General features: G+C 38.1%; 2 protein-coding genes across 10 annotated transcripts in view; one reads left to right on the forward strand and one right to left on the reverse strand.

Moving 5' to 3' along the window:
* The window catches only part of FBXO8 (F-box protein 8), a 59330-nt gene extending 53285 nt beyond the window's left edge, over positions 1 to 6045 (reverse strand). The window contains exon 1 of one of the 2 annotated variants that reach the window (XM_043971669.1): positions 5907 to 6045. The gene's annotated coding sequence lies outside the window, so the exon portion shown is untranslated. Of the gene's footprint in view, positions 1 to 1014; positions 1153 to 5906 lie in introns of those variants that run through there. The other variant, XM_043971668.1, reaches the window with a different exon arrangement.
* CEP44 (centrosomal protein 44) overlaps positions 5675 to 16529 on the forward strand; it is a 60048-nt gene continuing 49193 nt past the window's right edge. The window contains exons 1-2 of one of the 8 annotated variants that reach the window (XM_043971662.1): positions 5675 to 5793; positions 12107 to 12239. In XM_043971662.1, the coding sequence (XP_043827597.1) occupies positions 12148 to 12239 (92 nt within the window). In that variant the 5' untranslated portion in view covers positions 5675 to 5793; positions 12107 to 12147. Of the gene's footprint in view, positions 5794 to 5862; positions 5976 to 6156; positions 6629 to 6751; positions 6995 to 7043; positions 7155 to 12106; positions 12240 to 16529 lie in introns of those variants that run through there. The other 7 variants (XM_043971665.1, XR_006353602.1, XM_043971666.1 and 4 more) reach the window with 7 other exon arrangements.

Below are 16529 nucleotides of genomic sequence, written 5' to 3' on the forward strand. Positions count from 1 at the left end.
CCTCTATAACATCCCTGATAAATAGTGATTTAGCCTCTTCTTTAAAACTTCCCAGTCTGAATAGCCAATTCTACTTTTGGATTGTTGTAAATTTTATGTCAAGTCTTCCTTATGTTGAACAGAAATTTCCCTACTTGTTAATAACTACCTGCAAATGCCCAAGCAGAATAAGTAATCCCTTTTCAACCTGATAATCCTTCAAATACTTAAAAACCAATATTCATTCCTTTCTAAGCCTTTTCCTTAATGAATAATGTGGAAGTCTTGACTGGCAGACAGATTGCTAAATATGGGCTAATAAATATGGAGTGCTTAACACTAAAGTCTAAAGAAAGTCTAATGCTCAAAACAGTTGAATGGGGCTATAGAAAGATCATTACATTTTGTGTCAGATGACCTGGGTTCAAATCTTGTTTCTTCTCATTACTTGGCTGTGTGACTTATGGGCAAGTCATTTGGCTTTTCTGTAACTTAGTTTCTTCTCTTGTAAATGAGATGATCTCCAAGGTACTTTCTGACACTAAATCCTAAATTGAATGCTATTTGTTATTCTGTACGATTCAAATATTAACTGAATTGCTTCCAAAAAGGTTTTTTTGTGTGTGTGAGGCGATTGGGGTTAAGTGACTTTCCCAGGGTCACACAGCTAGTAATTGTTAAGTGTCTGAGGCTGAATTTGAACTCAGGTCCTCCTGAATCCAGGTATCACCTAGCTGCCCCCCAAAAAGTTTTAACAAAACAAAGCTATCACTTCTCCACTCAGAAGTCATCTATTATGGATTGAGTACCAGCATCTTCCTTCTCCTCAAATAACTTACAATATGTTTTTTGGAAAAACATCAACATAGAAACATTCAAACAGTGCAGTTAAATATATGCAACAACATAGACTATATATGTCATAAGAGGAGTTCTGTTAAGTTGGTTCTAGGTGCAAATGTGCCTTTTTCTTTGGTTCAAAAAAAGATTAACTTAAAATGCAAAGTACATCATAGAGAACACAGTAATACTTACATAAGTAGAAGGTGAGATATGTAAACTGATGCAAAATAAAGTGACTTGCTTCAGATGATATTGTGAGTCAACAGAAGCAGCAAAAGACCTCATTACTCCAATCATCAAACTCAATACTTCCCTCCCAATATATTGTCGAAAGACGAAGCTTTTGTTAATTAAGAAGACAAAATTAAAAAAAAAAACAAGTCACTATGTGAATCTTGAAACTAAAATTTAAGTATATTGCATTTAATAGAACTACATAGTTTTAGAGCTGCAAATACTCATCTAGTCCAAGATCAACCAGTCCAACTTTCTCTTTTTACAAATGAGGAAGCTAAGGGCCGATATAGTTATAGTTAAATGACTTGCCTAATGTCACAAAACCAGTTTAGTGGAAGATTTGGGACTAGAATTGAGCTCTCCTTGCCCTTAATGTAGGACAAATTCTACTACACCAGACTGCTTTTGCAATATTGCAGAAAGGTATAATTCATTTATCCCCAAATTAAATTAATAATATTTTAAATAATAATCAAGGGTTAGTTAGATAAATGGTGTTAAATCATCAATTATGACAACCTGAATTAAATGTACATTGTATTGTAAATGCATATTGTAATGAAAAAGTAATGAATAAATCTGTTTTTAGCATTCTTTAATAGACTAACTCTGTTATATATAAAATATATCAGGATAAATATTAACATAAAATTCTTTTTCATTGAGTGTACTTGTCACATAAATGTTTTATTTTAAAAAATCAACAGTATCAGCTAAAAATGAAAAAATGTATATAGACTTACATGCTCAAATTGAATTTTGCTTTAAAGCTAACAGACTTATTTATACCTTATCTACTTGAAAAAAAATTTGATGAGATTCTGAAAATTTAAAAATACTACAAAATAGAACAATTAAACCAGAAACTATTACATTTTGGATACATGAACTCTAAGTAAGTGGGCTTTAAGGAGTTTTGGGGAAGCTAAAGAGAAAGAAAAGTTTTCCCAGTTTAATGGCCTATGCTTATGGCTTGAAAAGTTCCATATTAATTAAAATACAATTACTTCACTCTTTTAAAAGCTTAATGAGCCATAAATAAATTAGAATAACTATTTCCCAGATAATCTAAAGTATTTTAAAAACCAAACAACCGAACTACATCTGCCTAGAACAGAGCTGTAGTTTCTGATATGAACCTGGTGACTAAGGTTCCCGATTTCCTTAACCAAGTTAGCAAAGGATAGTAAAATCCAATCTTTTGTAAGGCAACTAACATTAAAAATGCAATGCAAAGAAGGCTGAAAAATTAATTACGGGCAACCTATTACAACAAGATTTAGTACACATTACAATGCAAAGATAAGTTTCCTGAATGTTCTGCTTAAGGTGGATAATTAAATTGGTAGAAGGCCTAAATGATCTTTTAAATCATTTTATTGAGGAATTTTTAGTTATAGCATAACTATATTAAAAAAACTTTCTACTTTAAAGTTTGGCATGTAATAGCATGGGCTTTTTATGATGAATTATATTTTCATACTTCTTCAAATGTAATGACAGAAATATATTCCTAACATTCCACATTTTATTATTTCCAAGAAATCTTATTATATATTACTTCCAGAAATATTTTACAAGTCACATTAAACAGCACTCCAACTCTTACAATCGTATGATAAGATATGTAGCATTCTTAAATCAAAATATTACTTAGATAAGTTAAACATTAAATGAATTACTATTTTGCATGAGCAATAGGAAAAGGAAAGTAACTTCTCCTGTGTTAGTTTTTATGTAAGCTGTTAAGTGCTCTCTCTCTCTCTCTCTCTCTCTCTCTCTCTCTCTCTCTCTCTCTCTCTCTCTCTCACACACACACACACACACACACACACACACACACACACACACACACACACACACACACAACACGGGGCATCTAAGTGGCTTGGGAACAACTGCATCTAATTAAAAAATGATTGATTTTTTTGGAGAGTGAAATGGAGAGAACTGAGTAGGGAATTCATAATACTCAAAGATGAATGAAACATTCTATTTCCTAAACTGGTCTAGGGCAAACCCATTCCACTATCATGTAACCAATATTAAATCTTTGGCATACAATGATTAATCTATGAAGAGGCTCACTTAAAGCATTTGTTCTAAACAGTGGCATGTCTTTGGTGTCAATGTGGTGGCATCGTTTTAAAGTAACCCATTTTCTGTATGTTTTATTTCTAAATATTCTAAAGATATTCTAAAACATGAAGGAAAATCATAAGCTCTTTCAACTTGAAAAATAGAAATTGAGAACAATAAAATTAACCAATTAAAAGTAAATTCTATTAAAATTTGAATAAAAATATCTTTTTTACATCTGTAGTTTCTGAAATATTGGTAGCTTGGCAAATGGATCTGAAGCTACTCTAATTTGATAATCTTTAAATAAGATCCTATAGATTATTCTAAAAGAATGAAAATAAAAGGATTCTGTGGGGAGTTATTACTTCAGGCATTTCATTTCTCCCCTTAAAAAATAGTGGACCACCAAAGAAGTCCAGAACAGACTGAACAGAGAAAAAAAAAAGTGATAACCATTCACTCCCTAAACTTAAAGGTAACAACTGTGGAAGAATGAAAGAGGTCTAGGTCCACAAGGGGTCTTATAAGTAGGAAAGGCAAATAGTTAAGTACCAAGAGGTCATGAGGTACATACAAGACATAAAAAAGCTCTCATTAAATTTAGAGGTCTGGTTCTGCAAGAATAGTTTTTGTTACTAAAAAGCACACGCCTTGTATTTTTTTTAAATTTTACAAAGATTTACAATACCACTGTTTTCTTAAAACATTTTATCAGTCTATAAAAATAAAAATCGACTCATTTACTTTTAACCAGAACAGCCAAGAATTAGGATTATTATTTTTGTCTCTTTGTTTAGAAAGTGAAATATGTTCATTAAGACAATAGCTTCTATGTGCTTAAAGTCTTCAATAAAAGATAGCAGAATCAGATTTGGTTTCTAGTCTTACATATTTAAGGCAAAAGAGGCTGGGGGGAGGGATTAGTACAGGTGAGCAAGCCATCCCTATTATTTCAGTATCTGTCTAGCAATGTACAGAAACTCCAAAGTTATCTTCAAAAAGCATTTTAAGTAACTATTATATCTTCTGAATAGACTATATTTCAACTCCGGCTTTTAATACTGAATTTCCTAAAGTGATAATAAATTGGAGGTGGATGATTAAGAATCAAAGGCAGCAATCTTATGTGAAAAGTATTTTGGAGAACTTGATAGCAAATAAATATATTTTTAAAAAATTTTAAAACAATGGCATCATTTTGGATTGGGGGGAGGGCTGACTCATGATTGTATGATATTCATCCGTTCATTTGGAACATTATTGAACTGAAATAACCCAATTAAATAACATAGGTCTAAATACTACGCAAAATTCACTGCTAATGATTTATGGTTTACCAAACAAAGACAAACCACATAATTTGCCCCAAGATCATTTAAAAAATAGGAACGGAATCGATTAAAGGATTTGTAGTGGGTTAAGATTAGTAATTCCACTGCAATGAGTTTATACAAATGTCTTGGCGATTATTTCTTGTTAAATAAAAAGGAGGGCTACCCATTTTCTCTAATTACAAAAACCTGATCAAAACATAAATTATCATCAAGCATGAGGTTCAGCATATGTAATAAATGAAGTGTATAAGCACTACGAAATGTTAAGCAGTTCTTAAGAATCTTTGGTAGGCCAAAAATCATTCATTGGAAAGAACCTAAATATCTTTAGATTCCACAAAAATTACAAAAAACAAGCATGGTTTCAAAGGAGATAAGAGAAGACACTCCACCTTGGGACCCCCGCCTTTTCACCGGCTGTCCCCCATGCCTAGAATACTCTCACTCCTCATCTCCAAGGGATGTGGCACAATGCATATATTATCAGACTTTTTCAATATATTGCTGTATTGTTTTTCATTGTTATGTGGTATGGCTGTTTAAAAGGTGCTAAGGGTACAGGAAAAAATTTAGGCAATGTGAAAAGATATCAAGATAATTTTACTTTTTTAAAAGATTCATATTTCACTCATAAAAGATACAATAATTTCAGTACCAATCCTTCCATTTAGTCTTAAAAATGCCTTTTGTTTTAAGGTTGAATACAGTTCTAGAAGACGGAAAGGTTGGATACCGTATTGCAAGAAACTCTGGTAATGTTAAAAAAACCAAAAATCCAGAAAATTTATTTTAATACAAATGAAGTGAAGATGCCAGGAAGCCTAGACAATGCATTTTAAATGCCAGCTGCTCGGGGTGCTAGAGCATGTGATCATTCTAATCCCTGCAGTCCCGGAGGGCTGGTGCCAATCTAGTCATTAAAGCGAATATGGACGAGGTTACTTCTAAACCTCCCGACCCCAGGTGTAAAGGGGCAATGCCTTGAACCCAGCCCGAGGGGCGGGGCGGGCCCAGCCCAGCCGGGTGTGTTGCTGCCATTCTTAAAGGCGGTAACCCGAGACCAGGAAGAACTCCCCGGTCTTTGTTCAGGAAGGTTTGGGGGGCAGAGCGACGCTCCCACCACCTTCCTTCCCTTCTTCCCGGGATGACGCCCCATCTCCAGGGGGCACGACCCCAGTGACAAGTACAGCCTCCCGCCTCCCCGACGCCCCGAATCCCGCACGGTCATTGGCTGACGCGCCGTCACTCGAGGAGATGACGACTGCTATTGGTCAGTGGCTCACGCAGGTTGGTCAGCCTTTGCCCACAGGCAGGTAAGGTAAGTAACCAGGTGCCTCCGGCTGGAAGGAGAAGCAGTAGCTACGGGGTGGGGGTGGGGGAATGACGGACTGGGGTGGGGAGGGGGGAACAAAGTCGCACTAGAGTTTGTACCTGAGCCACCTGCAATCCCCACCGCCGCCGCGACGACTCAGCCTCTGGAAGGTGGCTTCAGCCCCAGTGGTAAGCGGCTCAGCCGGGCACGGTTGTCCGGGCCATGGAGCAACCGGTTCGAGTTCTGCGGCCTCAGCCGAGGCGGGGAGGGGGGAGGAGGCGGCGACGGTGGGGCCCGCACCGGCAGTAGCTCCCGCCGCCTCCAGGGCTCGGCTCGGCTCCCGCAGTGGCGGCCCGAGTCGCAGCCAGCCCGAGTTTTGACGTTTCCTATTGTTGCCGGAAGTGACGACGTTCCCGTGCCCTACAAGACAAAGAGGTGTGTTTCGCCCACCTCACGATTCGCCACCCGCTCGTGGCGTTCCCGTCGTGCTCCTCGAGGTCACAGCGACCCCCCACAATCGCCCCCGCCTCGGTTGTCCTCCACTGTCCGCGTCGGGGCCTTTGGCACCCGCGGTGACCCCCGCCCCCTCCCCGCTAAGCCCCGGCGGGCGCCGCTTGGAATCTGCCGCGCAGGGCGGCGGAGAACGAAGGCGGGGCCAATCTCGATCCGCATCCCCGGGAGCCCGACGGCGGGCCTCCCACCGCCCGGCTGGTAAACGGTCGGTGCCGCGCGTGCAGCGGCGCAGGCGCCGTGTCGGGCTCGTGCGCAGGGGCTCTGCTCGCTTCCAGCCGCAGTCTGCGCGACTCCGAGGGCTCGGACCCGGCCTCCAGGGGCTTGCGAGGTGAGCGGCGGGGGTGAGCGCGCGTGGGGCCGGGGGAGAGCACCGCCCGTTCCCCACCCCACCCCTGCTTTCCAGGTTTTGGCTGGGGCAGGGGCGGAGGGCAGCAGGGTTCGCTCCCCCCCATTCCCCACCCCCACGGATAATTAGGCCCGTTCGCGGATGGGCACATCTCAGCATCCTTGGCTCTTGTACCAGCCTCTTCACACCGAGATCCGCAGCGATGTCCGCATCCAGCTGTTCCGTGCTGGCCGCTGGCTCGCCTGCCTCTCCCGCCCCCTAGGCCTTAGGAGCCAGAACCAGGGCTGGGAAGGACGAACCCCAAATACCTGCGGGCCAGCCCTCTCATCTTACCTTCGGCAGGAGAAGGTAGAAACGACTTGTCCGAGGAGTAGGGGCCCTCGGCTGCGCAAGGTCCGGAGGGGGTGGGGACTGGCCCATTGTCCCCCTGTAAATGGCAGAACCGAGACTCCCAGAACCCGGAGGTCGTGGCTAGGCGGCGGCGGCTTTGTTCTTTATTTTGGGAGGGGTATGTGAAAATGGGGATGTGTGCCATGAGACCCCCGGGAGGATGCCAGATGTGTGAGCGCTAGTCTCTTGCTTGCGTCGTCCCCATTTTCCCAACGTGTTTTTTCTTTTTTTTTTTAGCGGATGGTTTTTCATTTTGGAAAGATTCCATTTGTATTGTAGATATGTTGAGGTGTTTGGCCTTTTGGGGGGGGTAGTGGGTAAAAGAGCAACTATTTCTAAAATTCCTTATTAAGTTAAATTTTATTTTGAAATTAATAGCAAGCACCATTTGGCATTTAAATGCTCAGGAGAATTTTTTTTAGACTGGAATAGCATTTCCAAACAGCACTGGCTGCGGTATTTCTGTGCTGTCTCTAATTAGAAGAGGAAGAGAAGCATACGCTTTCCTTTTTACAGGCTTTCTATTCGCCTGTCAGGAACCTTGCTTTTTCTTAGGCCATCATACAATACTTGCTGCCTTGAAGGGGGGCAGCATCGAGGCATTCATGGATAAGAAAAATCGGGTTGTTTTTTTTTTTTTTTTTTTGCCATACTCTACAATACATCTTCTCTGCTCTTAAAGAAGGGCTTTAAGGCTGACAATGACAAAGAACATGAAGCGAGAAGCCATTTTTCTCTTTTGTCCTTTGTAAACAGTAAGTTCTGCACAGGTTGGATGGTTTTGTAAAAGCACAAATATGGCTTTCCTTTAGAAAAGCCATTGCCTGGATCCATTTCTCCTGAGTATGTCTGTCCATATTGTTGGCATGGATAATTTCTGCACCAGTACAGGATCTATGTCTAATCATTGGGAGTTACTCCTTTTTTTGTGTCTTCCAGAAAGCCCTCTGTGAAGGAGGAATTGTGGTTTAGTGGTGTGGGGTGAGAGGAAGGCATGAGCTTGGTCTATGGCTACATTTACTCTGGACAAGATTGGATAGGGTGCTTCACCTCTCTGGCCTTTGTGGGTTGGTTCCTCCCCCCCCCACCTTTAAATGAACGTTTGATGGTCTCTTTGCTCATTTCAGCTGGCTCTGTAATTTCCTAGTAACCAAGATACCAGGAGCCTGGTTCTGGTTATTTTAATATTTTGTGGGTAACTATGTCTATCTTTAGTCTCTCTACATGACTGGCTTAATCTTTCTTTCTAGTTTTACATGTCCTTGATGTTGATGTTTTTCTTGAAGGCCATTTAAATTCTCTGGGCATCAGTTTCCTCAACTGTAAATTAAGGGGGTTGGGCTAGATGACCTAAGGTCCTATTGAGGTCTATGATCATATGATATGTTCTGAATAAAAATGTGAGAAGAAAATAGATGGGCTTTTGCAAATGCTTTTCTATAGTATACCCAATTTTTACAGTCCCATGGTTACTTGAAAGTTTGAATAGAATGCAAGTTGTCATTGTATGTTTTTATTGTTGTTTAGTTGTTTCAGTTCTGTCTGACTCTCCATGACCCCATTTTGGGGTTTTCTTAGCAAAGATACTGGAGTGCTTTCCTGTTTCCTTCTCCTGCTCACAAGGAATTGAGCCAAACAGGGTTAAATGACTTGCTCAGGGTCACATGGCTAGTGTCTGAGAGCAGATTTGAACTCGAAGTTGTTTTCCTGACATCATGCCTGGCATTCTTAACTACATAACCACCTAGCAGCCCTTCTAAATGTAGTGTTGATTTTTAAAAAGGATATGATTTGGTAACACAAAACAGTGACAAATCAGTGCCTAAAAGTTCTTCGCCAACAAAGAATTTTTCATACTTCGGTTTAAAATAATAAAAGTTTCCTTTATACATGTAACCATAATGTTCAGTGACCTTATAATTATTAGCATGAAGGCATAAAGCAGGAAGATATGCTTGCCAGAGGTGTTTGTCTTTGTGATGAAAGTTGTTCTGGGTAGGGTCCAAATGGAAGTGAGATTTCCAATAGATTGAGGTCCACCAGGTATTTCTCTTTGCAGATCATATTTGTCCTGGAATGTTATAGCAATCTCATTATGCAAAAGAGCCTAACAAGCTGTACAGGAAAAAACAAATGCATGAAAAATGTTCACCAGCTAGTCTAGAACATCCAATGGAATGGCCAGTCCATTCATTGAGTTGGTGTATCAATACAAATAGTCACTGCAAAGGGACAGCAAGTCACACTCAGAATTAAACAAGAGGAAAAGAGTGGAATGGGTTGTATGTGGGAATAAAAAATAGTAGTAACTGTAGCACCTTAAGGTTTGCACATCACTTTATTAAGTGTCTCATTTGACCTTCAAAACAACCCTGGAAAGTAGCTGTTGTTATTACTCTCATTTTTACAGATGAAGAAACAGACAGGTTATGTGTTCAGGATCACACAAGCAAGGCCGGATTTGAACTTAGATCTTTCTATTCATTGGGCTCCCAACTGCCTCTAGGATTTGGGAAATGGCCAAATTGATTCTCATCTTTTTCACTGAAGCAAGCATTCATGAAACATCTCCAGCATGCCAGAACTGTGCTAGGCACTGAGGACACAAAGGCAGAAGTAAAACTGTCACTGTATCCAGCGAGCTTACATTCTGTCCAAGGAAACGCCATGTGCATAAGTATATGGGAAGTAGATAAAAGATGTTTGGGTAAAGGGGTCAGGAAAGGCCTCATGTGAAAAGAGGTGCTTGAATTGAGTGTTGAAGGAAACTAGGGGTTTTAAGATGTAGAGATGAGGAAACGGCATATTTCAGGCATGGAGACTGACCTGTTCAAAGTCACAGACAAGTGGTGAAGTGGGATGTGTGAGAAAACAGCAAGAAAGTTAGTCTGGTTAACCCATAGAGTGTGTAAAGGGGAGTGACATACAGAAATGGGGTGGGGTGTAGGGCACATAGGGATAAGCAAGCTTTTATTTAGTGCCTGCTATGGGCCAGGCACTGTACTAAGCACTTTACAAAATTATTGTCCTCATTTTATAGTTTGGGAAACTGAAGCAAACAAATTATGTGACTCTTCCAAGGTCATACAGCTGTTCACATGCCTAAGGCCAGAAGAGAAATTAGGTCTTCCTGCCTAGCACTCTATCCATTATGCCTTCAGCTTTATTCAAGGAAGATGTGTTGGAAAAGTATTGTTGGAGCCAGGTTTTAGATGCCAAAGAGAGTTTGTGTTTGACCCTTGAGGTACTAGTAATAGGGAACCATTGGCAATAGAACAAGGAACTTACAGACAGGGATCTGACAGACATGATGCTGTTTGGTAGGGAATTTTCGAGCACCACACTGAACAATTAAAGTTAGAGGTGACTCACAGGACAGTGAAGAGAAAGGAGGAGTCCGAATAAGCTTCACCATATTTTTAATAATGATTTTTAGTGCATTAAGAGGACTAAGGGATGTTCCTGAGAAAATGTTCATATAGCAAGAGTTATAGGCGATAAATGGGCAGCCCAGTTCCTCCACAGGTACCTATAAAAATGTAAAAAAGAATAAGACCTCTTAGCAGGTGGGGTTGATCTGGTAGATAAGGTTGTGTTGGGTTCTGCACAGGGATATTACTTGGTCCACTGGCATATTGGTTAAGAAGTAGTATAACTTTTGGACTCATCAACAAATACAGTATAATTTTTTTGATAATCCTGATATTTGAGGACTTTCTAGAACCAACACCTCCTTTGTAGGCCACTTGTTGATTTACCCTACTTATGTTAAGTATTTAATTTAACTAAAACAATGTAGAACCTCTTTAATGAATGACTGGAGTGTTGTATACTTTTGCATTCTCTATAAAAAAAGGTGTTAAGCTAATTATAAGTAATGCTAAGTTAATAACCCTTCCCCCCAAAGGTCCTAGCTGGACACCCCCCCCTGCCCAGATTCTACTACCAGGCTCTGGATTTCAGAGGTTACAGTGAGAGAGCCCTTCAACGATGCCCCTGCTTCCCTGATGCTCAGTTTTTATCAGGATCTCTTCCTTCCCAAAGGCCATGTGCCAAGCTCTTTTAAGGCCCTTGGTTTCAGGCTAGACCTGGCCAGTCACCACTTGGATAAGCAAAGAATCATTAACTATATAATCTTTCTGGTAAGGTGAAAGACTGTCAGGCCTTACTCATATGCTCTCTCGTTGGGCATTAAAGACCTTCTCTTGGCCCATGTCCTCTGTCCTGCTTGTTGGGCCCTTCATACTCGATGTTTACTATCTATCTTGCCTCTGAATTCTCTTATATGTGTTGTCTCCTCTAATTAGAATGTGAACTCTTTGAGACTAAGAACTGTCTCATTTTTCTATATTTATCTTTAGTGCTTGGCATGCAATAAATGCTTAATAAATTCAGTTTCTTTCTGTTTCATAAAATGTCTGAGAGGATCCTTTATACTAGAAATATGGAACCATATCTTAAAACCACCAGTTTATAGACAGTTTTTTAAATTGCAGGTTATGATTATTCATTGAACTAAATTTACAAGGACGGCTGTTAGCCAGATTTTTACTTTGCTTACTTAAAGTTTCACAGACCTGTTTAAATATTGTCTGAAGTTATAGTTGGCACTGATTATGATTGTTTGAATAAATTACATTTTACGATCTTTCAGAACATATTAATAAGTAACTTTTTTTGCATCCTTTCTTCATGGGTGCAATAGAACCATAAAGAAACTACTTAATATATTTTGTGTTCCTCAGTTGATAGACCTCTTTTGTTTTGAGTTTTGTTATTGGCAGCATGAATTTCCTGTGTTAAATCTAAGTAAAAAACTAAGAAGCTTATTCATTTAATTAATTCAAATTAATTAATTTATGAGTGTCATATATGAGGCATCATGGGAGCTATAGCAATGACTTACCATTAAACAATTACTACAACCTCACCATGTTTTATAAACTAGTAAGGGATATAAACAGAAAATGGTGATTAGCTTATTGTGTTAAGTGTATGCACCAGAGTTCTTCTGGAAAGTTAAGTGGAAATCCAAACATTTACAATTGCTTTTTTCCCTTTTTTTTAAAGGTGAAAATCCCATCAAAACCAGAATTTAATTCTAATTTTAAATGATGGCAACTGGTGATTTAAAAAGAAGCTTACGAAACCTAGAACAAGGAATTCGATTGCTTGGTTATCCGAGAGAGGTGGATTATTCAGGGTAAGTTACAGTGAAGTATTTGATTCAATTTATTTGAAAGTTAGGATTTCAGTAGATGAAATTATTTTTAGAAAAATTAACTTCTTTAAGAAGAATGGATTGATTGAAGAGGAATACTATTTACTATATGGGTGCTATTTAAATTGATCTTGATAAAGTTGATGTGTGCATTTCAAAATTTGGAGTAGTAGGAAGACTTGTATTTTAAGAACTTGAAGTGTCTTGTTAACTGGCATTTTTATATAGATTACAAAAAAACCCAAATTTTATTTCAGAATTTTATGGTTTTCTCATATATCTTTGAGAGTGATAGATGTAGAAGGGCTTCTTATAAACTCATCTAAGCTAGTCCTTGCTCTCCTGTCTTCCTCTTTTCTCACCCTCTATGAATGATGGGTACATCTAAATCAGATAGTTATTGATCCTAAGTACTTTTCTTCCTTTTGAACCATCTGTTTAACAAACAAAAACAGTTAAGCAAAATTTTTTGACTGACACTAATACCTGGGTCTAACAGCATATGCAATATTCTGCACCTGTAACAGTCAATTTCTCCACCTGTCAAAGAGTATTCTCCAAGTCCGAGACTGTAATGAATCTAAATTTGGCTGTCTCTTAGTCATATTTTATTTTGCATTATTGTAATCATTGTGTAAATTGTTTTCTTGGTTTTACTTGCTTCTTTCTGTATCAGTTCATGGATTTCTTTCCAAATTTCTCTTATTTTTTATTATCATAGCACCATAGTTCATTTATTTTAATATACTATAATTAATGGAAATCAAAGGAACGCCCATCAGTTGGGGAATGGCAAAACTATCTGTGGTGTATGATAGTGATAGAATATTATTGTGCTATAAGAAATGACAGTGAAGTGAGCAGAACGAAGAAAACAGTGTGCTCAAGAGACAGCAGTATTGTTTGATGAAAAGCTGTAAATGACAACTATTTTCAGTAATACGATGATCGAAGACAGTCTCAAAGGACTAATGATGAAGCATCTTATCCAACTCCAAAGAACTGATATTGAAGGAAAACAAACTGAAGCATGCTATTTTTCACTTTAATTCATTTTTTCTTTTATTCAAGTTTTATTATACAAAATGACTTAATATAGTAATGTTTTACATAATTGCACATGTATAACCCACATCTGATTTCTTACTGTATCAGACAAGGAAGGGAAGGAGGCACAAAATTTGTAACTCAAAACTATAAATAAAAGTGTTTATTATTACTAACACACACACACACACACACACACACACACACTCAATCAGCCATTCTCCACTCAGTAGGTTCTTACTTTTTCCAGTTATTTTGCTATAATAGAAAGTTATGCTCTGGAAATTTTGTCATCTTTGGGACCTATCTTGTCTCTTACCTTTTCGGAACCATCAAAGATGCTAATAGTGACATTGCTAGGTCAAAAGATATGAGCAATTTGTCAGCATTTCTGGAAAAATTCCAGATTGTTTCCCAAGACAATTAGACCATTTCATAGCTGTAACAACAATGTATTGTCATGTCTACCTCCCTCACAATTTTGACTGTTTCCATCTTTTATCATGTTTTCTGATTTGATGGCTGTGGGTGTGAAGGAAAATTTCAGGAATATTTTAATTTTGATCTTTGCTGTTCTTAGTGATTTGGAATATTTTCTTTTACTAGTTTTCCTGACAACTTCACTCTTTTGTTCAATTAAACCTATTTCCTATTGTTAATCTAAGTATTCTCATTATTATAATCCATTGCATTATATTTCTTTGTTGGACCATAATCTCCTATTATTCTTTTTGTCCTTATGCATCATTCTCCTAAACCTGTTCTTTATCCTCATTGTGACTTTGAGGTCCTTCACTCTTCAGTCCCTGCTAGGCTCCTTCTGGCTTCGATTCCTTTTCCAATACTGATCCTTTGTTAAGGAGGTCAGTATTATACGGTTCTCTTGAATTCCTTGCTTCCCTGCCATTTGACACTTATGCCTTGTTTCCAATTGTTGATCTCATTATTTATTTTTAGTATTCATTTTTTAAAAAATTTGAGTTCTCCCCATCTCTCCCACCTGTTCCCCACCCATTGAGAAGGCAAGAAATATGATCATTTAAACATATGAAATCATGAAAAACTATTTTCATATTAGCCATGTTGAATTATTTTAGGAAAGCAAGAAAAATAAAGTAAAAAAATTATGCTTCAGTTTGCACTCAGAGTTCATCAGTTCTCTTTCTAGAGATGGATAACATTTTTCATCATAAGTCTTCAGAATTATCTTGAATCATTATATTGATCAGAATAGCTAAGTCATTCACAGTTGGTCATCATATGATATTGCTGTTACTGTTTATCTCATTCCTTTGGTTCAGCTAACTTCACTGTACAAATGTTCATAGGGGCAGCTAGGTGGTGCAGTCGATAGAGCACTGGCCCTGAAGTTGAGAGGACCTCAGTTCAAATCTCACTTCAGAACTTACTAGCTGTATGACTCTGGGCAAGTCACTTAACCTCAATTGCCTTAAACATCCTGGGCCATCTCCAGGCATCCTGATATATATCTTGCCAATGTACCCAGGTGGCACTGGAGGAGAGAGTGAGGTTGGTGACTTTGCACAGCCTTCCCTCACTTAAATCCAATTCACTGTAAGTCCCTCACCCCAGTGTCATGGTCACCTTTGAGAATGGAGGACAAACAGCAACAATGACAAAAGTTCATCCAAGTCTTCCCAGGTTTTTCTGAAACCATCCTGTTTATCCTTTCTTTGAGCACAATGATGTTCCATTAAAATCATACCACAACTTGTTCAGCCATTCCCGATTTCTGGGCATCCCCTTCATTTACAGGTTTTTGCCACCACAAAAAAAAAATGCTATAAAGATTTTTGCAGTGCTGTTTGTTTTGATCATTACTTTTTTAAAAATTGAGGCCTAGAAGTGCTATTCCACTTACATTTCTACTGTTTTTCACTATTTCCCATGACATTCTAGATCTTTTATTTCTCCAGAGAAATTTTCTTGTTTTGTTTAGCTCTTTAAAGTATATTATTATTATTAGTAGTAGTAGCAGCAGCAGCAGCAGCAGCAGCAGCGGTAGCAGCACTATGCTGGCATAGTGCTATATCTGTAAATTTAGGAAATTTATTATTCTATTAGATAAATAATTTTTTTTTGTATTGACACTTATGTAACCAATGAATATTCCTCCAATTTAAGGAATTCTTTATTTCTTTAAAGAGTATTTTGTAATTGTATTTATCTAAATGTAGAGAGATCCATGGTTGGTAGATTATATGTTTCATGCATTTTTTAGTTATTTTGAATGAAATGGCCCTTGCTGTTATTTCCCCATGAAATATTACTGTATAGAAGAAATACTGTTAATTTTTGTATATTTATTTTGTATCCTGCAACTTTATTGCAGCTATTAATTTTTTCAGTAAGTTTCTTTGCTGATTCTCTACTCAAACCACTGAATCAAAACAAATAGGGATCATTCTTCTCATCTATTGCTAGCATTTCTAGAATTATCTCAAATGTAATGCAGTATTTTGAATCTTTACTTTGGAATTTATTGGAAAGGTTTCTTTGAAAGTTATGCTTGTGGGGCGGCTAGGTGGCGCAGTGGATAAAGCACCGGCCCTAGAGTCAGGAGTACCTGAGTTCAAATCCGGCCTCTGACACTTAACACTTACTAGCTGTGTGACCCTGGGCAAGTCACTTAACCCCAATTGCCTTACTAAAAAAAAAAAAAAGGTTATGCTTGCTTTTGGTTTTTGCTATTTACATTGCTGATTCAAGTGAGGTTTAGGTTTGCATTTGACTATAGTTTTTCTGTTAGGATTTTACTTGAAATTTTGTATTAATATTTTATTAGTAATATTGATTTTTAGTTCTCTTTCTTTGCTTCATCTTACTACAAAGTGGTAGTATATTTGTCTCAGGGAGTTTGATGTATTTTTTCTCAATTTTTTGAGAATAATTTATGTATAATATGTATTACTAATTTCTTACGTTTAATAGAATTTATGTGTAAGTTTATCTTTGCAACCGCCCCCCCCCCCAGTTACTTTTCAGCTAGTTCTATTTAATTTTCTGAGATTTGGCTATTTAAATTAATGAGCTACCATCTTTCCTCTGTATAATTGTTAAATGAAATATCACTATATTCAAGTGCATATATTTGATAGAATTTTCATTTTTAGTATTAAAGCAGCTAATGAGAGTGAGAGAAAAGGCCATATGTGGATACTTCTCAAAGCCCTAAAGACAGAATGTGTTTGGTTTCAAGCCCCA

Source organism: Dromiciops gliroides, chromosome 6 (assembly GCF_019393635.1).
Source record: "Dromiciops gliroides isolate mDroGli1 chromosome 6, mDroGli1.pri, whole genome shotgun sequence".
In the NCBI taxonomy this organism is placed as follows: domain Eukaryota; kingdom Metazoa; phylum Chordata; class Mammalia; order Microbiotheria; family Microbiotheriidae; genus Dromiciops; species Dromiciops gliroides.